This window comes from Alosa alosa, chromosome 11, assembly GCF_017589495.1.
Source record: "Alosa alosa isolate M-15738 ecotype Scorff River chromosome 11, AALO_Geno_1.1, whole genome shotgun sequence".
Classification (NCBI taxonomy): Eukaryota; Metazoa; Chordata; class Actinopteri; order Clupeiformes; family Clupeidae; genus Alosa; species Alosa alosa.
Genome location: NC_063199.1, coordinates 8729886 through 8757473, shown reverse-complemented (window position 1 = coordinate 8757473; position 27588 = coordinate 8729886). Strand labels below are relative to the sequence as shown.

At 44.8% G+C, this 27588-nt stretch overlaps 1 protein-coding gene across 6 annotated transcripts in view; it reads left to right on the top strand.

Moving 5' to 3' along the window:
• Positions 1–1367: 1367 nt before the first annotated feature.
• Positions 1368–27588, top strand: part of sema3ab (sema domain, immunoglobulin domain (Ig), short basic domain, secreted, (semaphorin) 3Ab) — an 87242-nt gene continuing 61021 nt past the window's right edge. For 2 of the 6 annotated variants that reach the window (XM_048256995.1, XM_048256998.1), the window contains exons 1-2: positions 22834–22888; positions 26072–26156. Coding sequence is in view for 3 of the 6 variants with exons in the window: in XM_048256993.1 (XP_048112950.1) it covers positions 25943–26156 (214 nt within the window). In the remaining 3 variants the exon portion in view is untranslated. Of the gene's footprint in view, positions 1420–22833; positions 22889–25883; positions 26157–27588 lie in introns of those variants that run through there. The other 4 variants (XM_048256999.1, XM_048257000.1, XM_048256993.1 and 1 more) reach the window with 4 other exon arrangements.

Here is a 27588-nt window from a genome sequence, read left to right as displayed (position 1 = left end):
ATTCTCAGTTTAGCAAGTGGTGTCACTGATATTGAACGTTTTCTAGATTCCTTCTCATTACTTGGTTCAATACTAAAGATGAGGCTACAGGAATAGCCAGTAAGTAAGCTAGTAAGTTGGTAAAAGTGACCACACTAGCCATAACACTGTATCCATATAGTTTTATTGTTTGAAATCTGTCCAGGAGCAGACTGTTGTAATCGCATTATACAATGGATAGCAGAGAGAGTGTGTGTATGTGAGAGAGAGAGCGACAGAGAGAGAGAGAGAGAGAGAGAGAGAGAGAGAGAGAGAGAGAGAGAGAGAGAGAGAGAGCGGGGGAAAGAGTTCATAAGATGAGATGGGGAGAGGGAGGGGAAGAGAGTTCTTGTGTCCTATTGATCACAGATACATTTCTTCTGCGTACCGACTGAAAGGTTGAGTGCAGGGCTTGGCTGGGCTATCAGGTTTACCCAGCATGGGGGGGAGAGCATCACGCCATAGCTTAGCAGCGTGTTTCTCTAAAAGACCACAGAGTCGGTGTCAGATGCTATCACTTAAGGTCCTTGGAATCTCTTCCCTCTTCTCTCTTTCTTTCTACCTCTACCTCCATCTTCCTGTCCTTCAATCACAATCTTTTCACCCTCTCTCCCACTACCCTTCTCTTGAACTGTCAGGAGTGTAAAAGATTGGCCATATGGAAAAAAACTCATCATAGCGTTACTCAAAGTGCTGGGAAAAAGTGTCTTGGATCAGATAAGGAAGCAGGTTTTAAGCTGTCTGGATTGCTTGCATCCTCCAGAAGGTGCACTTGCGCAGAGGAGATCGGAAACTACGTCAACGAGACATGCCTTCCCTCGAGGAGCTCTGTTTTTACTGGATATGGTGAGTGGGATAGCTTGTTTTAGCTAGGAATGCTTATTAATGTTGGACACCTGAGTCAACCTCCTGAATACTGAGTCTCTGCCTCAACAACCAACCAACGTCAGTGGCAACCATCACTGTCCACAATGGATTGATTATAGCAACCTGCATTTTGTATTTGAGTGTTGAGCTTGCTGTTTTCCTTTGCCACTGTGGCCTTTTTTGGCTTTGGGTAGTGTGACTTAAAAGTGTCCTTGCCAGTGAAAAAAGTACTTAATCTGCTTGAATATAGAGACACACATGGTCTATTGTTAAGGCACAAGAGACTCATAAAGAGAGACTGTGCTTTGGCTGCTGGCTGTGAATGGTTTGCACGGTCAGTATCAGTCCGAGTAATCTCATACTCCCTACAGAAAGTGGGAAACAGTGAAACCAGTGGAGACACCATCAGATCTCATGACAAACTCTAATGGCTCTCGGGTTGGGTCAAAAGAAGGCAGCTGGGATTCCCCTGCTTCTCACTTTAGAGGTGTTGCTGCTGTCACTCCAGGAGACTTGACAAACTCTCTTTTGATGGTAAGAGGCCCTCTAACTTTATCTGAGAAAATGACAAGTGTTGTTAAACATGATATTTGACATTATATGCTTTATCACAAATGGCTAAAAATGTTTTTCATCAAATATTAATATACACCAGTTTCATTGAGAAGCATGTACATGTTTGATATGTTTGATATTACACTGCTTACATTTTGAGGGAGATCTATTTGACAGGCTCCCCAACGACTGGGCATTAGATCAAACCCTTGGAGTTTAAAAACCATGTCCCTCAGTTTAGTCCAAATTCTTGATCTGTAGAGCATTTAAATGTGGCCAGATGTGGAAATGTGCGAAAGGCGGCCTGAAATGCGAGGTATTTATGTGTTTGCACCGAGACAGTCGGAGGGTCCGAGCACTCTCAGCTGAGAAAGACGTGCCTCTGCTGTCACAGTAGGGGCATTTCAGCAAGATCTTTGATCTCCTCAGGGGCATACCAAGTGCCAAAAGCCCCCCTACCAACCCCCGAGACACACAGACAACCCTCTGAGAAAAAAACAAAACAAAACAAAACAGAACAGAACTTTAACACTATAACGCTATTAACTCTCCACCGGCGTACACTGGCTTCTCTTTAGTATCCACCCAATCATTGAGGGAGGATTTGTTGAAATGTATGTGATTGAGCGAGATATGAATTAATGTGCATGATTGAAGCTTATCAAGGGAGATTTTCTGATGACCACAACTGTGACATTAATATACTCACTTTCAGAGAGGCGATATTAATGAGACCCCACTGATTTTGGTTCTTTTATAGAATCCCCCTTTCTTTAATGTCCTTTTTCTGTCTCTCTCTCTCTCACTTTCTGTAATAACATCAGCTGATGAAGATAAGAAAAATTGAATTACCCACATTTTTTCCCAACCATGCCCACCACGCACAAAGCTCCATTCTACTGTGATGTGGAAAGTCTCCAGGAAATCTCTCCAAGCAAAATGCTAATTGGTTGTAAGTCTCTTTGTGTGCCGGAATTTGGGAGAAAGTTATATAAGACTCCAAAGCACAGCTGAATAAACAGCACAGAGCAACAACAATGGCTCAGCAGGAGCTGGAAGCGTCATGTTTACGCAGGTAAATGCAGCGTGGTGGGGCAGCTGGCACTGGGCTAGGTAGCAGGTGAGACTGGGTGGAGTCCGCTGGAGGTGCTTGGATATTTCAAAAGTGTGTTCGACAGATTTGTTCAGGCAGATTTTGTTTGTCTATTCGGGGCTGAGCTTATTGGATTATATCTTAAATAGCATTATGTCTATAAATGTGGCCTTTTTAAATTTTCATTTCTATGCTTAATGCAAGGTGGTTCCCCCCAGGATTTACTGAGTCATCGCTATTTTAAAAGTTTCTATTTTCTTTTGATTACTTGCTGGATGCGAGCGGTAATTTAGCTGCATGTTATATGTCAGCACACATTTAGTTATGGTACAACAGTTACACACTGTCCCTCCAAAGGGACCCAGAGAGCTTCATTGTGCATCTGGAACTCTTCATATGAGCCCAACAGACCGCTGCAGAGGGGCCATATTTTACCTACTGTATGAATGCTTTTGGCCGAGGCTCAATAAGGATACTGACCTTCTCTTTAATTGAGGGGGAAAGCGATGAATGTGATTTTCTGTGCTGTAAATTACAATTTGAACAGAGACTTTCTGCACATTTTTTGTCATTTTGATTTTGGTCTGCCCTGTGTTATCCTCATTCTGCACGTACAGAGAGACTTTATTCTTCTCTTCTCTCTCACACACTCAAAGTACACACACACACACACACACACACACACACACACACACACACACACACACACACACATGATGGTACTTTGATAAATATACTACAACACACACACTTATGCATAATGTGGGAGCTATACATCAGATTATGAGGTTCCACTAATACATTTTGCATATTGGTTTACTCTTGGTTCTTGAGAGGCTCCAACCAGTGGTCCCCCGAAACCTTTCAAGCACAAGGATTTGTTGGCTTTCATATATCTGTTTACATTTGTCTGTCTCCAGCTCTCCATGTACTTACTTTTAAGCAACACACACACATTCACTCTCTCTCTCTCTCTCTCTCTCTCTCTCACTGTAGGCCTTGCCAAATTTCTGAGACATAAGAGACAGGCGCAGAATGAAAGTTAAACTGTCGTACAGACTGCAGAGAGAAAAGACCCCAAAGCCTTTTTCGCTTAAATTGTCCTTTTGTTCCTTTTTCTCTGTCACCAAAAAGTATCTATCGTTGGACTGTTGATAGCGTGTAATGGGATTTCGAGACTTTTCTTTGGAAGCTAAAAGTATTTTCCACTTAGGGTAATATTGCATCATCCAACGTGTGCTCCATTTTCTCCATTAGATTGAGGACCATATTCACAGTGAAATGACGCCGTCCTGAGTGGCTTTTGTAATGCAAAGCAGCACTCCACGGTGCGAGGCGAGATGTTTAGCGGGGCTTGGACGGCTTTTGTTCGTGGGTCAGACCCCTGATGAGCTAGATTTCAGGCCTGTCTTCGGCTGCGAAGCCTTTCGGAGCAACTCATTTCCTTAAAATGGGTCTCCAGCTGACGAATGACTGTCTCCCTCAACGATGAGATGACACATCTTCAACTGAGGCCTTGCAGCCCAGAGACAAAAAGAGAGCAAGCAGAACTAACAAGTTCACACAAACTTGAATAGATAATGGGAGAATGATTTGGGCAAGAGCAAAGAGTGCAGTTCACCATGAAAGCAAAGTGTTGGACTTGGTCTGAGTGTTCTTACATTTCCCTCTTCCTTTGACATTGCAAAGGGATTAAATCGGAGACAAAGTGATGGTATTGATGTGAAATAGGGATGAGACAAGATAGAAAATGCTGGAATTAGAACAGGGCTGCATTGTATTTGCTTTCTCCAACCACAACACAGACACTGACAAAAATGTGATAAAGCCAAGTGCAGAGGAGGAAGTGGCAGTTTAAATACTGCTGTCATGAGCATTTACTGGTGAGGCTAAAGACCATCTTGAATTTATATTTCATGAATTCATCCCAAACAGTAAGACGGTGTCGTCTCTGTGGATCCTGACATGGAGGTCCCTCTACAGACAGAGATTGTGGAAAAGTCTTGAAGAAGGCGTCAGTACTGTCACACTGTACATTTGTCACACTTTAATGGTGTTTGAGATTAAACATATGTTTCCTTTTAAACTTTGCTGAAGTGTCTAGCTAATCATAAATCAGAGGCAGCAGTAGCCAAAGAGATAGCTCAGTAGTTTTTTTTTTCTTTGATAAAGAGTAGCTGTTTATCTTTAATAAACTCTATGTTTGGTTTCTTTTTACCTTGCAAATGCCCAGCTCGTATAAATGGCATGTCTGTATAAATCTGCAAACACCCAAACAAGTGTAGAATGCAGCGACGTCCACGTATGAATTACACTACAGTAGTCTGACGTGTCACAAGGTCTCCTGCTGGCAGGTCTGATCTCTGTGAAGCCTTACGTGAGCCTGTAACAGTCATAGTGATTTACACAGGCATATGAGTAACCTCTCTCACCATCTCTCTTTCGCCTGCTCTCTCTCTCTCTCTCTCTCTCTCTCGCTCTCTCTCTCCACCGGGTGAGTGCATGCTGCTTTGGTTGCAGTAATCTGAAGCAGATGGTAGTTGCGTTTGAAGTGCCGCCTGATGCCCGTTAGTCTACCCCGCCGCTGAACCTGAGCCCACAGACGACCAGACGTCTCACAGACACCTAAGCTGAACGGTGCAGGCTGCAACCTGTGCGCCCCTATGCCAAAATCTGCGCCTGGGTCCGACTCCCTCGTCTCATCACTGCCTCACTCCAAACCGGCTGTGCTCTCTTTCCCTCAGTCGCTCACTCCTCGCTGCCTGCAATTACCCACAATTCACAGCACACTTTTGACCCATGCTTAAAGTGTTGCTGTCCAACAAGCTGTAAAAATGGCCTTTCTGGTGAAGAACTACACTTATGTGTCACAGGTTAATGCTCAAACTCACAAAATGAGCATGGCTTTTTGTCTAAGCAACAGAAGCACTTTTTCCATTGACTTTAGAGAGTCATGCTAAAACCTGCTACATCTGCGCTGGACTATGGTTACTGACGCACTATTGTGCTCTCCCAGCGCAACAAAAAACACCTGGTCTCTCTCCGATAGGTTCGCTCTTTAATATCTGACGGTCTGACAGCTCATAATCTTACCAAATACCAGCTCCATCATATAAATGTACACAGATGCACAAAAGCTGTGTATTCAGTGAGTTCACTTTTTATTTATGTTTTTCCAAATTTCATTTGGCCAATTTTTGATTCATAGGCAGATTAACAAAAGCCCCCACTGTCTGTGTTGTCTAAAAAGAGACTAATCAAGTATGATCTGTACGTTGTACAATATAACCTTGTTTACTTCTAACCTGTGGTTACAGCAACTAAGAATAACAAGCTGACATACAACAAGGAATTGGGCCAGGAAAATATTAAATGTGCCTGTCAGTCATTGGAAAATTATGGTATTTTTTGTAGAACGTGCTGGAGGCAATGCCAGTGTCAGTGGTATGGTTCGCCTGGAGCCAATACATCAATGTGTGCATTCACAGCAACTACTCTAAGTGGCTGGGGAATGTCTTGTAAATGACTAAATGCACAACTCACATATAAAAATGTAAACGATTTTTACCAAAATGGCTTTGATGTCTCTGGCGGGTCTGTGTGTTTCAGACAGGTGGTTTTCCACCATAAAAGAAACACACCTTAAGTATAGTCATTTGTAAGGCAGATATCTCATAAAATGCAGTTTGTCGTTTCAGCATGGCTGGCATGGGCTCTGACACGGCACTCAGGTGTATGTGTGTGTGTGTGTGTGTGTGTTTCTCTTTAAAAAGTGAAGGCTTTCATTTGGCAATTCAAAGCAGACATGACACAAAAAAGTCATTTCATACTCAGGAAAGCATGAAGGGTAATGCCGTCTCCGTGCCAGCATCCGTCCCAGTGAGTGCCTACGCTGGGCAGCCTGGCGCGAGCGGCAGGCAGGCCAACACTGGCGCTATGCAGCTTTATGATAATGGCCGCAGTGATGGATGGATGGGTGCAAATGGCTGAACGACATCCCAGCCGTTGGATCATGTCTGCTTGGGAACAGCTTGGAGAGACAGAGCGCGTCTCATTTAGATGCTTAAGCGTTTTGGGGTTTTTTTCTGCTCGCTTTTCATTTTTCTTCTTTGTAGATGACTGTGAAGTGAAGACAAAGAGAAGGTGAAATGAAAGACGGGTTCCTGAGTGAAAAAAAAGGGGCGGTGAGAGGTGGTGATGGTGAGCCTGAAATGATTATTTCATTAGATCTGTGGGATGCACCCCAAAAAAGTTCAAACTTTCTCCTCTCTCACAGTTCTGGCAGAGAGTCTCCGAGTCCCACAAAACAAACAGGAACACCTATGGCTAATAAAACAACAGGAAGCTGTGCTTTTTCAACTCGCCTCCAACATCGGATGGCTATCCTATTAGGGAAACATAACAACAAGATGAAACAGACCATGGCTCATACTGTATTGACTGTTCTATTTTCTCCCTGCCTTGCTTCAGTTTTAATGGAGGGATTGACTTGCTGGGAGCCTTGTTAGCGAAGCCTGAACAGACACTAATAGGTCCGCTGGGGGAGGTGAAAATCAATATTTGTGTCATCTTTCCAAAAGCTGAAACGTTCTGTACACAGCACACGAACTCCCGAGAGTGTGCTCCGCATATCTTATGCAAAAATTATGCAAATGAAGCGCTGTCTGTGTTGAGCTTAACAGGCTCATTATCTGAACAAATGAAGGTGAAGTGCTGGTGTGTGTGTGTGGGCGTGTGTGTGTGCATGTGTGTGTGTGTATGTGTGTCGTGGGCGTGTGTGATATCCTGAATCATTACTCATACTACGGTGCATTCTAAATGTGACATGCAGCTGGAGTCAGTTACCGGCATTGTCAGGAGCTGTAACCCCTGTCAGTGGTTTTATTCGGCTAGACAAGATCGCATTGTTGATATTGTGGCAAACAGAGTCTGACAACCATTACCAGCCATTGTTTAAACATACAAACATTCTCTTCTGAGTGCAAGGTCATTCCATAATCCCCAGGAAGACCTGATGGAGATCACGATTTTTGTATGTGTTTCCCCATTTGACCCCTAAACTGCTGAAATATCATCCTTTCACAGTTTCCATAATCGGTTTAAGTTTAAAGTATGAGTTGCACTGATATGGGAGGCCTTGCAAAATACAGCATTGTGCAAAGTAATGAAAAAGTATTCCTTTCCTTATTGCATATTCATACTATGGTCCCTCATTGAATCTTATATGTAAGTATACACTTTTTAATCCAACCCAAATTGTTAAAAATGCAACCAGCAGTCTGGTTTATCTTTGTTTATACATGCAAATGGCTTGAATGTATAGTTTGTACATATTGTTTCTGTGTGTGCACACGTGCATTTATGTGCACATTTGTGCTTCTGTGTGTGTGTGTGTGTGTGTGTGTGTGTGTGTGTGTGTGTGTGTGTGTGTGTGTGTGTGTGTGTGTGTGTGTGTGTGTGTGTGTGTGTGTGTGTGTGCGTGTGTACGTACGTGCCCTTAGGCCACACTATTAGTCAATAGCTAGTCACAAATAAGTGTGCAGGCCTGCTACAGCAATCACATTGTGAAGGTCACAGCTGTCAGGATGCGCAGACTGGCTCACGGGTTGATAGACTCATCACGTATAATCACTGTATCGACGGGCCATTTTCCTCCAAATGGACATTAGAGGGAAACTGATGTTAGCTGCTCTGGCCTGAAAGCTATATGCTCTGTTAATGTGTTCAGAGGTCATACGCAAATATGTGTGTGTGTCTGTGTGGCTTTCTTCTTTTATGGGTAAGATGAATGTGAATCGACTTGAATGACAGGATGGAGCAAGTGTTTGTGTGTGTTACCTTGTGCATGTGCAAACTTTCTGATATGTTTGAGAAAGTGAGTGAGAGAGAGAGATTATTAATAGCACAGGTCTGATCACCGCTGCATTTCTCCTCTCTCTCTCTATCTCTCTCTCTCACACACACACACACACACACTGGTGTGTGATGGTTTGAGGTACTGTTAGAGGTGTCCACTCGGAGAGCTGATAGTGCTGGGGCTCATTTTCCATTTTGTGTGAAGAATCTGTCAGTCCATCATTCCACCACTCTATTACATCAATGCACCAGCACATCACCCTCTTCAAGAGCTCTCAGGGATAATGCACCAGGCTCAGAGGCGCACACACACACACACACACACATACACACACACAGAGACACATGCATGTGAACACGCACGCACGCACACGCACACACACACACACACACACACACACACACACACACACAAACACACATAATCACCGACTGTACAGAGCACATATTCACTGAGCAAAACAGAGAGATTGAGAGAGACATACTTTTTTTTCTCTCGCATTGCACAGTCCTGGCAGCGACTCCCCATACATTATCTTCTCTATATGCCGTAATTATGAAGTCTGTGGGTATGACGCTGGAGCCTGTCCCTGTAGGAAGGATTACTTTCCCCTCTTTCCACTCTCCGGCTCTGCGGCTTCATAATGGAGCCTCAGTCCGTCCGATAAGGGGGAGATAAGCACCTCACATCGAATAAAAGACCACAGAGAGAGGCACAGCTTATTAAAACTCAAAGATTTCTTAGTGCTCATTTGAAGGGGCTTTCATAGATTAGCTCGCTGAACCAGTGAACCACTTACTGGTGGCCTCATATATCTCGGATGAGAAAAGGACCCTGGCTGGAGCCGAACAGCGATCTGGGAGGCACAGCAAGGTAATCTTTCATCCCAAAGTGGGAATACATATTATGACTGACATTCACATTCTCAAGACAAGTTTAAGAAATCTTGGCCTGGTTGGTCTTTACTTTCTGTGCTGCAGCAGAATCCAGTACAGTTTGGCAGTAGCTTTAATGGAGACTTTGCATTCGTACCCTGATCAAAGAGCGTTGTCTCAGTTGTCAAGGAACGTTTTCTTTCTTTCTTTGTCTTTCCTGATGGTTGTGTTAGTGTGTAGTGCTTAGTTTGTGTGTGTGTGTGTGTGTGTGTGTGTGTGTTTGGAGGCAGTCTTCAGATCAGTGGCTGACAGCAGGCTGAGAGAGAAATAGAGCCATCAGGTGACAGGTCAAGATAAAAAGAGTCAGGTGAAACCTGACTATTGCAAAACTCCAGTCTAACTCTGGACACATCCCAGTAAAACCTGAGTGACAGTAAACGTCTCACACCAACCCCGATATCAAACCGCAGCAAACTGGCGCCACTCTTTTCCAGATGACTCTATCGATGATGTCAACGATGCGTGGCATACCGCCGTATTTCCACTGGACAAAGCTGATGAACGGCCTTGACCCTGACCAATTAACCCAACCAGCTCTGTGCCGATGACTGATGCGCCCCATTCCCATGGCACTATTTACTCAGGCTCAAAATAACCCTCTGAGCACAAACATCCCGGGCCCCGGCATTCCTGGGGTAAATGGAGACACCAGGAACATGTCCGTTTATGAAGACGTCCACTCGAGCGGCCGAGTAACTGTTTGTCGGCTGGTTATCACCCCATGCCTGTGTCCAGAGGCTTAAGGGCGCCGGGCAGGAGGGCTGTGGAAGGGGTGGGGATGGTTGGAGGCAAGGGGGCTAAGTTCAGGGCAGGGCTATTAATAACTGGCCCCTCCAGGGGCTTTGGAAAGGGTGTTGGCTTGACGAGGTGGGTCATCTGGATCTGGTAGTGGGCATTTGCGCGTAGTGTGCCCGTCACTGGGCTTTATCGCTTCCTGGGATGTCTCAATCGGGGCATTATAAACCCTGGCGAGGGGTGGAACTATTCACAGACATTCCTGCTGAGTCGGTATTTTCAAAAAGTCGTCGAAGACAGACAACTCTATTAGCTTGGAGACAGCCATGTTCCGGGCAGGTCTCCATGTGGTCTCAGATGAGTTGATACTGAACTATGTGCGAGTCCAGAAGAAACATTTACCCCGTCTCTTTCAGCTTTGACTCCTGTGTGTTTTAGCATAAATGCATTGTGTATTTGTTATTCCACAGAAAGGGATATTATGATTAAAGACCAGCAAAACGGTTTTGTCATGCTAGCTGGTGAGTCAGTTGTCGTACCGGCGACACTCAAGTTCCCTCAACAATGATTTTTTTTTCCATTTACCGAAAGCGAAGTCAGGCGTACCAGATCCGTTTCGTGTTCCTTTTCATCTATAACAATGTGCCTTAGGTGTCTATGGCTTTCTGTCCTCAACTGACACACTGACATGAACATTACCTCCATGATTGATGCTAAATCGGCCCGGCTCTCTCAACAGTTGTAACCTAAGCTCAAACACGCCCATGATGTGGGTGGCTTTAATAAGATTTTATGACCCACGTTTTGCATGGATCTTTTTTTTTTACGGCTACAGCATTAGCAAAGAGCGGGGATCATTCATTAGCGATTTACTACTCTTTGAGCCTGTCACTGCCGTACCCAAAGCCGAGGCACTGGAACGCTGGCACGTAGCGCAGCACAACAGCAGGCTTGCGTTACAGACCACACCGAGCGCAGGCACCTTCCTAATCCCACAGGCGTGTGTCTTACCACATTTCCCTGTAAGAAATCTGGGGCATAAGGGCCATGTGTGTGTGTGTGTGTGTGTGTGTGTGTGTGTGTGTGTGTGTGTGTTATGAAGATATGGATGCCTGAGCACTGCAGTTGTTTGGGGGTTGTTTGCCAGAGCACATGTCATAAAAGGGGGCTTGTAGAGTTGTTTGAAAGGGCTCTGTTATACTTCTGACCCCGCATCTCGCAGTGGAATTCAGCTTGTCACTCATGAGTGCCTCGTTTGGGTTTGACTTTGGACTTTGGACTTTCCTTTCCACTATTCATCCTGAAGCAACAGCAAAAACATAACTGCATAATACTGAATGCCTTCATGTTATACATATCTGTACAAAGGTCATTAGTGTGAAAGATACAGCAGGTCATGGAGACAGACATAAAGTAAGAAGAAAGAAAGAAAAGAAACACATAAAAAGCTGCCGCCCTCAGCTCGACTAGACTGTGATGGCAAGAGGACAGGAGACACAACCCCAACCAGAACATTTCCTGAGTTTGGGTAAACATTTATCGCCCTCTTCCTCTGGCAGGCTGGTTCATCCATCGCTGAAAGAGAGAAAGAGAGAGACAGAGAGAGAGAGAGATAGAGAGGAGGGAAGCGCTGCAGACCGGAGGCTGCCTCATATACTGACAACAAAGTAGCCTTTACCCTTTCGCACACACACATGGCAATTTGGCATCTCATATTACTCTTGGCGCTGATTCGTATCTATCTGAACTCTCACTTTCCTTCCCTCTCGTTGAAGAAGCTCCATCTGCCCTTGCGTGTTCTGGCATGAGGGTTGCCTGGCTGGTAGAAGGATTCTGAGGGCTGGGGTGGGGTGGGATGGGGTGTGAACGGAAGGGTTCATGGGGGCATCAAAGCATGAGGGAGACCTGAGATGTTGGGCCATAATAACATTTTTGTGTGCGCACACCACTTCCTGTTATCTCGTCTCAGCCAAGTGAGGAGGGGAGGGGAGGCAAAATGCCTACAGTTGCATCATTGAGAAAAAAGGATTGAATCCTTGTCTCTGTCTCGACCTCCATCGTCACTCAACTTCTCTTTTGGTTTCATCTTTCTCTTTGTGCAGAGGTGCGACAGAGTTTGGCACTCACATGCTCGTGTGAAAGTAACAGAGCAGGCTGTAATGAGGCTGTAATGCTTTGAAGCACACAGACTCAGTTAAGTAGCCCAGAGTAGGACCAGAGAGAAAGAGTTGAGCTGTTTGTATTGGGCACCCGCCGTCCCCTCAACTAGGTCTGTTTTACTGAAGGGAGACATGGTGTGGAGGTGTGTGAAGGGAGGAGGGGTTGGGTCTGAAATATGAAAGCTCTCTCTGGTAGCTTGTGGCTCTGGGTGATTTTATCCTTGTTTGACATTGTAAAACCAGACAGAACATTGGACGCCTTGATGTCTCCATTACTGTCTACTCTAATGCTTTTAGGGCCTTTTTTTCACCCGTGGATGTTTATGCAACTCCTCTCATCTTGTAGATTTCTTTTTTGTGTGAGTATGATACCATTACGGGCTCTGTGGTTGTGTGTTAGTGCCGGTGATATTTAGAGAGACTGCTGAACGACTGAGCGTCCGTCACCCCAACCCGCCCCCCGCCCTTAGTTCAGAATGCAAAGTACCGACAGACACAGTCTGTAAGATGACCCAGAGCCCCGGGGTCCTGACAGTGGAACGATAATGAATATGTTTTAAACTCGAGACGGAGCGGCTAGCAGCCAAAAAATCACTAGCAGCAGTGAGGTGGTGTGGCGGTGCCTGGGGATGGTCAATGCAAGCTCATTTCTTCAAGCTACCGGAGACCCGTGTGTGAACCACCCCCCTCTCCATTCCTGAGCTTCCAAAGGTCTCCGTTTATCGATTCCTGCATGAATGATCTTGTTGCGGCTCACAATCGCTTTAGCCACGTATTCTTTTTCATTAGCTCATAAAGGTTATCTCTCTGCAATCTTTGGGTTGTTTTATCTTCACTACAAGACCGCAATGGCTACATTAATTTAGAATGGCATCTCTTGATTAGCTTGGCCATTATATTCCACAAATGCTACAGATAACTCTACCAATGTTTTATTTCAATGGAGCACACAACAAAGATAGTTCCCGTGATGTAGTAATTGACTGGCGCGTGTACTGTAGCCGAGCTCCCTGGCGTTAGTGATGGAGTAATTGCGGTTGTGCTATTACCAGGCAGAAATGGCTGTTAGACAGAAACCCAACCCTGGCCCATAAATTCTCACCACTCTGACAGGGGCTATTCACGTCTCAGGCTTTCGGCTAGGGTGGCGTCTGGCAGCAGCGATTCCTGAGAGGCTGATACTGTAGTTACAAATAATATTTACGAGTCTGTTTTATTTTTTAACATGCAATATTTATATTGTTCTGTGTCATCCACTTCGTCTCCCGGCTTACGGGCATTTTAGAATAGTTGTAACCATGCCGTGTTGATGGCAATGAAATGCATTATGAAATATGCACATGGCTATGGTGAGTTATGTGAGTTATGACAGAGTGTTTGAAGCGGTCCTGACCAAGATCCTGTATACCTCAATTTGAGACTGCTAGTGACCGGCGTACAGTAAATACTATCTGGCAATACTGAATGGATTCAGCCTAGTCCTCGCCTGACCAGCAATCCAGTGGGGATTCCCACCCTGAAGTCTCCCATTTAAAGGACCGAAATTAATCAAGGTGCAAGTAATCAATTCTGACCGTCGACCTGTGAGGTACTTGAGGGAATACGCAGCCCATTGTTCTCATCTCGCCCACGATCAATATCTGTGTATGGGCCTGCGGAGAGACTGCTCCCCGCGTCCTTGGATTCTCTCTCCCCTGCTCCACTGGATGTTGAAGGCCCTATTCATCACCTCTTCGGACCGGCTCTGGGAAGTGTCTCTTGCGCAGCGCAGCATAGTGCAGGGATCCCACCAGGCAAGGGACCGTCTGGATTTCGTCTGGGCTGAGTCAGACGCGTTCTCTGCTGCTGCGACTGCTCAGCCTGCAGTGGTTCACATCCTCGCACCGGAAAGGGGGGCTGATGGACAAAGGTGTTCCCCCGTTGCCTGGGTCCCTGGTGGGGCTGTACTCTGAGCCAGTCGCTTTATTGTGTTGCCGTTGTGAGGTCGCCGAGGGCTGCAGATGTTGGTGGCTGAGTTGGTGCTTGACTGATGAAAAGCACGCCACACAGAGCGCTCGGTCAACAGGAAACGTGGAGAATGGACAATGTCACAGGAACAGCACAACATAATGCTCTCTGTCTCTCTCTCTCTCCGTTTGTCTGTCTTTCATTCTTTCTGTCTGTCTGCCTCACACTCCAGCACCTGAGTGTCCTCGGTCTGTTATTTTGCTCTAGTCCCATTCCATTTTTTTTTTTTTGCATCCAATTTCTGTCAAGTGATGTTGTTCTTATTTAAGTACAATCTCATTTGAGTCTGTAAGAAAAGTGAATATCATCCAAGCATTTTTATCATCACTGGGCAAGAGGGAGGCTAACTGATGGAAATACATGTAAATCTATATCAGAACAGATGTCTTTTGCACTGCACATTCTTCCCAAGTTTGGGGGTTTCACTGTTCATCTTACATTACTTTATCAAAGGACTAATAGTGTTCACTGATGAGTGAATCAAAGATGTGCTGCCAACTTTAAAATGACTTTGTAAATCTGCTTCCCTTGACAGGATTTGTCAGCCAGTGCCATTGAGTGCACTGTGTTTGTGTGTACTGCATGTTAATGACTGTCTTTACGTACATGTAAATCCATATGTGCCTGTTGTGGATATGCAAATCAATATGTGTGTTACAGAGAATGCGATGCAAAGTCATTGGTCAGATTGTGTTGAAATTTCAGGGACATTTAAAGGTTTCCATAATTATGTGTGAAGTGTTCTCAGGGCCGTGCTATTTCCTTCTTGAGGCTGCTGGTCCCAACACAGAAATCACCTCCTTGGAAATTGAACCAGGCTCCACACATTGCAAATCTCCTTAGAATCCATTTCAAAACAAAATAGATTTACATTAAACAACACTCAGTGAAAATTACCTCCTTGTTGTCTGAGCATCTGTTTGGAGGCAATCAAATTTAGTATGATGACTCCATGTTTGATGTTTTGTTTTGATTTGTCCACCTTGAATGGGCTTTGTGATGGTACACTGAGTTGGCACCCCCTCACAAAACAGAGCACTGCTCTTGCATTCCTTCCTCACCACCAGCAACACAGCCTCAGAATCGTTGATGGGAGCCCGGCAAATGAAGCACTCACAAACATTTTGTTTTCCCTCACAATGGCCTGGTCTTGCCTTGCATTGTTGGCGTTTCCAGGCTGTTTCCGCTCTGTGCTGTGACGATTTCACACAGGCAGCCTGTGCACGTGGTGTTTGGGGAAACACAACAGACCACTGCTCCATTTTGGCCAGCACCTGGTGCTTGTCTCAGCCCTGTTCTAGCAGGGACTTATGCTTAAAGACCACTCCACCCGCTTCAGGAAGTGCTCTTTTGCTACAAAATGACATCCCCGCCCCTGCGCGAACGCAACAAGATGTCTGGATTGCTTCTCATGTTCAGCCAGATGACCGTTTTCCTGTCGAAGGGCACATACGGATCGGAGACTTTGAATAATGCATATTTTAGAAAAAAAAGTCTGTCTCTTTCGATTTATGCAAGCCACTGCACAAGAGCTTTCACAACATACAATCCAGAACACACACACACACACACATGGCTGCTCTGTGCTCGTTCTCCGACAGGAGAAACGAGACCTGAGAGATTTCCTCTGTCACTCTGCAGTCCTGGACAACGACAAGCTGAAACACTAGCCAAAACGTTCGCAGCCAAAACCGGCCTTCTTCCGTGGTTGTGCTCTAGCTGGAAAGGGTCGTGTCTTTGGCCCATTCACTTCCAAACAAGCCCGGTCAGACCCACTATCTGGCCCTCTGAAAAGGATCACTGATGGAAACCTGGCAGCGTCCAGGCTCTCTCGCTCGCTATCTCACCCTACTGTCTGTTATTCCATTTGTGTCCCCTCCTTTGTCCACTGGGGCCAAAGAGCATAGTTCAGATATCTTTAGCGAGATCAAGCTCCCAAAATGGCTGTCCCGCTGGCTTTCCCAGTGACTGCTAATGACCCAGAGCCAGTTAGAATAACCTCCCCCTCTCTTGTCACCCTTCCCACACACACATGGTGGATAATAGTTTTACCACTTGCGCTAGTTTCACTGCAGTGGCCCTGTGACAGAGGAGCCACTGTTCCAAGGCTTGGGTAAACTGCCGCCACGGAGCTAGCTTTCCAAGCAATCACCTCAACACTTGTCACAATCATTTCTCTCTTTCTCTTCCCCCCTGCATCTCTTTTTTCCTTCCTTTCCCTCTCTCTCTCTCTCTGTTGAGCAGGTGAAGCATAACACTCCTCGACGCAGAGCGTGTGACCGCGCCGGCCGGCCTGGTAGCGGCAGGCGTGAAGTTTTCCCCCGTCCTGCAAATTGGACGTCGTAAATTAGACGTCGCCTTCGTGCTTCATTTATCGTGTGTGATTTATGGCGAGCCCTACCTTTGTAAATCTCAATCGTGTGCGCGGCTGCAGGCAGTGGGTGATTCACGGAGGAGACTTGCCCAGAGCGGGCTCTCTCCCTTGCCCAGTCTGGGGTCAGCCAATAATGAGGTCAGAGGGAGAGCACATGTGTGGCTTAAGTAAAGGAGAGGGGAGTAAAAACAGCTCCCGAGTGGTCCCCTGCTGCTAACCACGGCCACCTGTGCTCAAACAAGCAAAAATCCCACGAGGCAACCTAGGGAAAGTGTCTATGTATGTGTGTGAGTGTGTGTGTGTGTGTGTGTAGAAGTGGGTGTATGTGTGTGTGATGCATGAGAGATTCTCCCACAATCCCCTGTTTGCACAGTTCAATGCACCATGAGTTAAAAAACAATAACACTATCCATGGATACATATTTTCCAACTCCCAAAGCTCGTCCCACCATTTTCCACTGTGTGTATGGTGTCCTCCCCTCTCCTCTCTCATTTCATCTTTAATTTTCTTCTCCTCCTTTTATTTCCTCTTCTAGAGTTTCACCTTCTTTTTTGGCTATAGATCTTTTTCACCTACACATATATCAGAGCGATGGGAAAGATAATTGTGAATCTATTCTCTGAACTTGCAGCTTTCTCCCTCTCTGACCTTGCGCTGGTTTACTCCACACTTGGTCAGGGTCAGGAGTCTGGGAGCAGTAGTCTTCTGGGGGAAAGGCCACCATTATTCACACAGTGAATGGGCAATTTCCTCCCCTCTCTAACAGTAGCCAGTGGCGTGCATAGGACCTTAAAAAAGGGGACTCAGGGGTCTCCCATGCTGGGCCTGGCTGAAAACCGACTCTTTGTTGCTCTTCATGGTCTGTTTTACAAAACGGCCTCACGTGTGAGCTGTTGACTTTTCAAACTGTGAGATTGCTAGCGTATACCACAGATAAAGATTGTGACGTTGTTCAACTGGATCATTAAATTTAGCAGTCCTTTCAAAGGCTACTACTATTTCCATAGCCTTACAACAGTATAGCATTCTACTTTTTTTTTTCCCCAAAAGTTGCTGATTTGTGAATGTAGACATTTCATTGGGTTTCATTCACACAAGTCAGTGTGATTAGAGTTTCATTGTAGAGCTTTGCTTCTACTTTGCTCTACTCTGTCCATCTTAGTTTGCACAGGTCTCGCCATGCTATTTTCAACCTCTATAGCAGGACCAACTGTTGAGAGTGAGCTGACCTCCCTCTGCCATCTGTGTGACTGGCTATATGTCCGCACCAGCTGCGTTTGGAGCTGGTAACTTCGATCACCATCAGCTGGTAGTGACATTAGCCCAGCCCTAGCCTGCCCAGCCCAGCCTTTAGCCCCGGGGTCTAAGGCCACCCCAGGCATGGGCTGTGTCTGATCTCAACCAGGCAGACCTCCCTCACTGTCACTTTTCTTTTTCTCTCTCTCTCTCTTCTTTCACTCCTCTTTCGCCTCTCTTCTCTTCTGGCCCCATGTGTTTTCTCTATCCTCAGGTGCCCACCCATGGCTCCGCTGGCCTCTCCGAGTGGCCTCTCTAACGGTGATTGATCACCACCGATCACCAAGGGTGTAATGGCTGATCAGAGTGGTCAGGAAGGGGCGGTATATCAGGAAGGGCCACACACACACACCTTTAACCCTTTTAATCACTCATTTAGACACAATCATCTGAACCAACTCGCACTGCAGCTTTTTAGTCAGTGATCTAGAGCAGATTTCACATGTGATCTCTGGGAATACTTTACACAATGCTGATCCAAAGAGAAACTGGAAGAGTGGAAATACACTTTTCTCCTATTTATGTACAACAGGATGCGAGTTGAAGACCCATAAGGGAGTTTGTACTGACAAGCCAAGTAGCCATGGCCCCAAGGCCACCCTGGCTATTAACTTACGTAATTTCACGGCACAAGAAAGGGACAGTGCCAAATGCACAATCGTCAGTACACACCTACACTGATATCATCCCTCTTTCCCTCCCTGCTCCCACTCCCAGTTCCCATCTCCTGTTTGATTGCTACCTCAGCTCCGGATGTCCATCAGCAACCCCCCCCCCCCCCATACACACACCCCTTTACCTCTGGCTTCTCATCGCTCTCTTTCCTGTACTGCCTGCCATCCTGATATGATCCGCTTCCTGTGACCACTACTCAGCTGTGTCATCTTTCCAAGGTCAACTTCCACGTAATCTGGTTGGGCAGAAGTTCAGCCCATAGCTGTCAGCTTTTCATTTGTCTTAGTCATGGTTGTGCAATAATTCATGTTTCAGCAGGGTCAACCCAAAAGATTTAGGGCTACATGAAACAGAGTATGCTGTGATGTGAAATATATGGCTCTAGTCACTGATGATGGTTAATACTTGGCATCAATCATTTATAGTTGAGTGCACATACCATAGTGACATGGAGGTCAATGTTGTCATGGTGACATAAAACCTTTGGAGTGGCCCATCCTGAGCTGGGAGGATATCCTGTGATTTGTCCGTTTACTGACGCATGTGTTCTCTGAGGGATTTAGATTGGTCAAGGACAGATATTGACTCAACATCTTACTCCATCCAGGCCATAAAATAGTGACCATTTACTCTCTAACCCACACACACACACACACACACACACACACAGCAACCGAAAAAATCCATCAAACATTCATTACACCCTGTTCTTTCAGAACGCTGCCACTGCAATGAACCAGTTCCAATTTCCCCCAATTGATTGCCCCGCTTCCTCCAACAATAAACACAGAGAGGGGTTATTCAGATGGGACGCTGTGGGATGGATCTGCTTTTTTTCGGCAGCAAGGTTCAGCTTTAATGACTCTCAGATGGAAGAGCCGGGCTGAAGAAAGCAGCCTTTCTCTGGACAAGGACCTTTGATGTGTCTTGACCCCTGGTCTTCACCTTGATTATCGTTTGCTTTTATATGGGAGCAAAAGCCTTTTGAGAAAACAAATCATTTGTAAGACATCTAAATAAATTCACTGTTTGAACTCTTTTGCCAGGGAAGGATAAAGACCACCCCTCCAAAAAAAAGAAGAAAAAAAAGATTATCACAAGAGCAAAACATAACCTTGGAGATTAAATGAAATTCCGAGAAGTCTGCTGACTGTGTTTTCAAGGTTGTTTATCTTTGTTGCCCCAATCTTCAATTCATATTGCCAGTGGTGGCCTCACAAGTGGACAGCTGCCAAATGACAAGGTGACATCGTGCCATACCTGCCTTGCCTGAATTAAGACATTTCAAAACCAACCGCATGACAGCTAATTTTTGGACCTGAAATACATTCTTGCCACTTACTGATCGCTCAGCACCTTAAAAATGATGATGAAGAATTTTTTAAAACCATTTTATTTTCCTCCCTTTTATTTGTTCGAGTCAAGGTTACGAGCCTTGCCACAGAAACCACTGGGGACGACGAGTCGAGAGGCGAGCTTGAGACTCAGTGCTCTGCTCACTGTGAATCTAATCGTCCGCATTAAAATGAATGGATGGTGAAGGATAAGCGAGTCGAATTATGAGCTTTTCTCTCATCAGCCTCATTTCCTACCCCTGTATCATTCCCCATGTTCGCCACACCACAAAGAGCACATACACGCGGCCGGGTAAAAGGTCACCGGCATTGCTGTGTGTCAGCGTGATGTTATGCTACATGACCTCGACAGACGAACAGTAGCAAGCTCATTTTTTGTGTGTGTAGTAGGGTAATCATGTCAACTCTGGAGTTTGTCAATTCTGGGTATTTCTTTATTAAACCGCCATTTCTTATTTGTCAAAAATGAAGCCAATTAAAACTATATTACTCCAACCTCAGCGAGGAGGGGGAAAAAAAATCAACGTTCACTGCAGTTTTGTTTTACGTTGTTTTTCATGGCAATTTGCACAATGCAGGTTTAATGAACTTTAGGCATCTTTGTTTTGCCTAGAGGGCTGGTTTTGATTTTAAATCATTAAATGTTGGTTTCAATCTTGTAAACTGTTTCTGTTGACTGCCCCTCCTCTGACAGCTTCATAAAGAAGATGGAGAACGGAGCAATGTTTGTTTACTCGGCTAACTGCAGTTGTCATCATTTTGTTCTGCGTTTGTAATTACTGCACCAGACAACATTTCCTATTGAGGAACCGTCGTCCCTCACTTATTCCCACTGTGAAAATCGGCGGCAAACAAACCTTTGACTTGTATGAAATTGTCTCATTTTTACTGAGTGTTATACAGTTTTGATTACTTTGTGTTGATTAAAAGGGCTGCACTCCAGTGCATCCATCAATCCAACAGGCCTACAGTTTTTGTTTTATTTTCTTGTAGAACAAGAGTGGGAACCTAGACTACATTTACACGAAGCAGGGTATTTTCCTAAACGAATATCTGGCCATCTACGTTTGCAAATAAAACTGCATTTACACGAGACCGTTTTTTTTTTTTAAATGTGTTTACACGAACCCGTGTACATACATGCTGTCATGAGCACGCCAAACCACAGTGGCAGTCTAACGATAAGCTCAAGCTCACATTAACCAATCAGAACCCTGAAAAGTCGCACGTGAGAACATGTAAATGTAAACATTGGTCGCACATTTGGTGTACTTCTGTCACATACTGTGACGTTGGCTGCCCAAAACTCCGTTTACCAGTTTACAACCAAATGCATAAACAAAGTTTTCCCAAAAAATCACTTTGGCCGGAGTTTTTTTGGATAACCGTTTTACGGGGCGAATTCTCCGTTTGCGTCTAAATGAAAGGCTCAAACGTAGGGAAATGTCTTCGTTTATAAAAATACACATGCTCGTGTAAACGGGGTCCTAGTGTTAATAGCCCTTGAATAAACATATTTAATCAAGCATGCATAGGATTGAGTAATCATTGCATAACTGATAGATAAAATGAGGCATGAATTAAAACAAGCTCTAAATCTGCAGACTACTCCAGACTCCTTCTCCTACCCAAAACATAATTGTAGTACATGGGGGCATTTCATGACTACTCCTCTCTAATTCCTATACATTATTACAACATTAAAGGATCACTTTCTGGCATATATTATAGAATGGACAAAACAGCAGCGATAGGCTATATACTGTAACAGAGCAACATTGTAGGCTACATTGGAAATACTGTACATTGGTGTAACTGTAAATGTATGTATGCAGACTATGCACAATTGTTGCACAATTTTCACAACAGATTTGTTTAAATTGGCCTGCTGCGAATTAAGTCAACATTGCTCATGGCTCCTTTAGCTTGTTTTAAAGCAACAGTATGAAACTATAGCAAGCTAACAAAATGCAAGCAGAATCATGATTAACACTAGCCTCCCAATAACAGCACAGTTGGCACCAAACTCACTTGCATAGGCCTTATTAGTTTAGCTAACACCTGACTGCTTCTCAACTCTCAATAGGCTGAATGCCTACGTCACAAGGCTAAACTGGAAAACTAATCACATCTAATTACATCTGCTTGTCAGCACTGATTCTGACACAGACTGTATAAATAAGCATATAGTTTAGGCTATAGCCTACTTAGAGCAGTGAAAGGCTATCTGTTTGGATCACTGATTAAGTTGGATACTCAATGTTGATGGTTATTCTCTTTATATGTCTCTGTAGCCTACAAAACAACATACAGACAATAAAACAGAATTAAAAAAGCAGGCAAACAGTGTTACCAATTTGCCAATTGCTGAATCGCTGTCAGGATCAATGTTATAGCTGGACAAGTGGATGTGCTAGACCTGTCTTTCGGTTTAGCCTTGTGATGTTCAGCATTGAGATTGAGAATGGATCTGAGGCCCTTTCATTTACTTCCTATCTCCAAAGGGCCCAACCAGCAGGGAAATGAAACTTAAGTATCTGTATTGAACTCTCACCAAACACATTTTTTAAATGCAGTTGTTAAAACACAAATCCATGCAGTTTAACACTGACGTGTCTTCGGTATGTTCAATATAAAGCCCGTCCTATACAGGTGATTGGTTTCTGGGTTTTTGGTGAAGTTCTCCAGGCAGACCTGCAGAGCAAATTGAAATCTGCTAACAGCTTCGTAGGCTTTAGCATACTAATTAGCCCATTAGAATTCTTTAGCCTTGGTAGCTGGCCATGGTCCTGGGATTTCTATAGCAGAGATTGTGTGTGAGCAATGCTTGACACCTGTGGAAATAGGGTGGGTAGGCTATGCTTAATGTGAGCTTAAATCAGTGAAAAGGACGGAGGACAAGAATGGGGATGGGGTGGGTGCTCCACTGCTGGGGCTGGGTAACCGTGACGTTATGAACAGGTAAGAAAAGTTTACTTTAGAAAGAGGAAAGTGGAATAAGTAATGGTTGTGCAATGTAGCCTATACACAGGTGCAGTGGTGTTAGCCAATAGCTAGGATGATGACTGTATGCTTCGCGACACTGGCATTAGCAAAGCTATGTTTTTTGGATGTCAAATGCCAGGAGATCGCATTATGTTTTATCAACATCACAGCTGACTTACTTAGCCAGTTAGCTCATGGGCTAGGTCAGGCATAGGCTACTAGGAATACACTATAGGCCTAGGTGCGCAAGGCTATCATCTGTTGCTACAGTAAACCCATCATTTACAGTAGCCTAACTCGGCAACAGTGGTCTGGCAATGTTACATTATCCATCTGTCAAGGCGTTGTTTTAATGTTACTATTTCCCTTTGATGTGCAGAAAGCTTGCATTATCAGCATGTTACACAAGGTGGACTTAACTTAGCTAGGTCTACGTACTCGCCGTGAAGTTGGAAAACCATTGAAAGAATGACACTTGACATGCAGTCTGGAGGAAAAGTCTAAATTAGGCTACATTTGCTAGGCTACCTTATTGTGAGGCCAAATAGAGGCTGATATTGCGTTGAACTACTCTGCCTGCATTCTCCATTCATTTCACTTCTCTTACACAAGTTTGGATCTCTTTTTCTTTTTATCACATTGATCGTATTCACTGTTAAGTTAAGCATTTTCTTATGGTACCATTAGACTGTGATTAAATAGTGGAAAGTTCTAGCAATATGATGTCAACAATTTCTCTCGAAAATACCCATTGGCAGAAAAGTACACCTTTATGTTGTCCTAGTAGTAGTCCTTTAGGGAGGAAATGCACTGTGTGGCGAGTCTTTGTGGTCTATCCATAATATAACCTAAACTTTAGATCCTGTGTAGTGATCTAATAGTGAAACCTGCAAACAGTGGGCAGAGCACAAAGTCATGACTTGTTTCCATTGGAGTCATTACTTACAAGCTCTGTGAGTCACTCTGTGAGTCATTTTGGAAGACTTAGAATCTTACATTAAACCTTATTTCAGTATTGTGTGTGTGTGTGTGTGTGTGTGTGTGTGTGTGTGTGTGTGTGTGTGTGTGTGTGTGTGTACATATGAACACATGGGACATACTGCACTGTGATGAGAAGACAAGGCTTTGACATCTGATTCACATTCATACCTGTTCAGGCAATGCAGAATGTCTAAGGAATGCAAACTAGATTCTCTCTGGGGGATCGCCCATCGGTGAAAGAGGCCAAGTGTTTCATAGCAGCTCTCCCTAATTGGAAAGATATGGAAATAACCTGATAATGATGACGTAAAGTCTGCCATACATCAATGTTTGCCAGGCTGGGCAGAATGTTGAATGGTATGCACTAATTACGAACTCATTGGTATTCTATCCCTTACCAGTCTATGTGTGTGAACTGTTGCTCTATACTGTAATTTGTGCACGGGCCAGCGGCTCATGTATGTTGTCAGTGTCAAGCTGGACAGCATGAATCCGAGTGTTCCCTGTAAATGCCATCAAGAGGGTCAAGTGATTTCACACTTAATGGTTTTGCACACACACACACACACACACACACATATGCACACACACACCCTCACAGGCATTCCCGTGCACACTAGGAGGTTTGGTTTCATTCAAATTCTTCGAATCAGCCACACTTCTTCAAGTCTGAGAGGAAAGGACATGTGGTCACCTGCAGGAAGAGTCTGTGAAATTTCTCTCTCTCTCATGCTCTCTCTTTCTCTCTCTCTATCCCCCACCCCCTTTTCTCTCTCACACACACACACACACACACACACACACACACACACTTTCTCTCCCTCTCTCTCTCTCTGTCTCTCTGTTGATGTGTCTTTCCCAAACAGTGTGGTCCACATGTACATCTGGTTTGTGTATATGTGTATGCACTTTCATAAAGCAAGGGGGGGGTTCTTAAAGTGACTGTTTCACAGCCATGCCACAATGGTTACACTGGTGCCTGGCTACATACACCATATGGGCATGCCTCTGTGTGTGTGTGTGTGTATGTATTTTCTTAATGCACGTATTGTGTGTTTGACTTGATGTGCTAGTTAAAGAGTTATGGTGGGGGGTTAACTTTCCCACCATTCTTTGTGGGTTATATTCCAAACCCCGCTGAAAGCAGGTCTACCGCCATGATAGAATTTGGTCTACTCGGAGCCACCAAATACCACAAAACATTAATTTCTCTTTCCATATCCCTCCCTCCCATCTCTCTCTCGCTCTCTCTCTCTCAATCTGTCTAGCTCTGTCCAGTGCTTCAAATTACACTCTCTCTCTCTGAAACTGAATGTGCCCCCTTCTTTTGCAAGATATACGTCTCTGTGTGAATGAGATGAGCTTCACAGTGTATTGTTTGTGATCACCCGCACTCCACAGGGAGCAATTCACATCTCTTTCTGCAAGGATCACAATGTGAATGGCTCATACAAGCACTCCAGCATGCACACAGGCACACACAGATAAGCAATGATATTCATTAACACATATACCCCTCTCTGTGTCATTCTCTCTCTCAGTGGATTACACTAACACACTTCACTAGTGTACCATGCTTTCTCTCCCTTTCTCCCTGAGATGAGTGGAGGTGTACAGAGGAGTCTCAGAGGACAGGCAGGTGTCAGTGTGATATGACACAGTGCTGCCGTTCTCAGGTGTTGCCCAGTTATCAAATCCCCCCTGGGAGCGATTCTGCCTCCTAATTTAGAGCCGTTACCAAGACAGTACTCACTCCATGTGTCTCTTTGAGAGTACAAGTGTGTCTTTCTGTATTTGTGTATGTGTGTGTGTGTGTGTGTGTGTGTGTGTGTGTGTGTGTGTGTGTGTATGTATGTATGTGTGTGTGTGTGTGTCTAATTGTATGTGGTTATGGATGGTACATCCTGGGTGCCCATGTGTTTTCCATGTTGAGACGCGCACGCGTGTGTATGTATGTGTGTGTGTTTGTGTGCTTGCGCATGTGTGTTTGTCACAGTGCGAGGAGCTGCCATCGAGGCACCCCGATAAATCCGCAGCAGAATGTGAGGCATGATGTGTGACATGTGGAGGGGCGCTCTGCTCGGCACGGCTCGGCGCGGAACGGCAAAAGCTCGCTCGGTGCGGCTCTTCTGCAGCACACACACACAGCGCTCATTGCCCATTGTTCTTGTCTTGCAGCGCCTGGGAGAGAAACCGCACACCCGTGAACCAGGAACCACGGCTCATGTGAACCAGGGACCAGGGCTCACCCACGCTCCTCAAAGTAAGCGAGCATGCCTTGTCTTCCTACTAAGTTACTATTTGGTGGTTTAAGGTGGTACTGGCAGAAGTTTCTTTTTTTTTTAACAGAAATGCTTTTTTTCTCTACTGGATTACATTCAGCATTGATTGTGGTGCGTGGCTTTAGTTACATTGTGGGTGTGATAGCAGATCTGCATATTAATCCAAGAGATGAGCCTTTGACAAGCAATCACGTACTGTGTTGCTAAAGAATTACACAGATTAATTATTGCTTACAGTAATATGCATTTTAATATTGGACAACCTTTTTTGAAGGGTATTTTCCTTCAATTAAGCTTCCTGCTTTATAGACAAATGAAATTGCTCTATAATGTTATCTGTAATATATCAGTGAAGTATTTTCATTCTGACGAACAGTAAACACAAACCAATGGTAAGAGCTACTCAGTTCTGTGCGATTGAGAGCCTTTCTGAATGTGTACACTAGAGACAAACATGTTGGCATAGATCTTATTTCATATTTTATTTACTTCCTTTTATGCCAGAGTACTGTCTGCACACTGTCTGTGACAGCGGTATAATGATTACTAACTTAATTAGATTACTAACAGTTGATACTCATCCAGTGATCGCTATGCTCACTATTCTCCCCATGAGCCGGCAAATTAGACGATGAGGCCCCGATGTCTCCGAGATCTGCGAGCGGGGGCCATTCTATCCCCGCTAAATGAAATGCCCTGGCTGCTGCCTCCAAACTAACTTTCGACAGCTGCTCTGATTGTACCAATCAATCAGTGTGTATCGCCTCTCAAATGGCACCCCGCGCGCAGGCTCGTGTTTTCCAAATGGCTGCTCGGCGTGAAGTGAAGCCGAGGCGACAGCGTTCCTTGAGTGAGCAGACGACCTGGTGCGGGATGTTCGTGCTGTGTGCGCTCGCCGTACATTTTTAATTACTGTTTGACTCTCGGAGGTAATTCCCTAAAAGGAGCGTCATGTTGGCTGAGAGAGAGAGAGAGAGATAGTGATAGTGAGAGAAAGGGAGAGAGAGAGAGTGGAACTGAAGACAGTCAGCCATGTGTGTCTATGCCTCTGTCTGCCCATTACCAGAGAAATAGATATCATCCAGCTGTTCATTTCTCTCTTCCCCTCTCTCTCTATCACTGTCCTTGCCTGAATGTCTCTGTGCACATTCTTCTTCTTCCTTAAACACGGACACTGCTTTTATCTGCTTGGAGTGCATTTGTGTCAAAGATAATCATCTTTTTCCATAAACATGCGACTGGTACTTTTGCAGGGGATAACTGTCTGTATTTTCAGCAGTGTATGTGATTTGTGTGTGTGCAATTGTGTGTCTTTTGCTTGCGTGAGTGCATGTTTCCGTGTTAGTGTCACATTTTGCAGTATCCTTTCCGCTCCTGTAATTTGGCCCTCCTAGTGTGTTTTTCCCATTAATT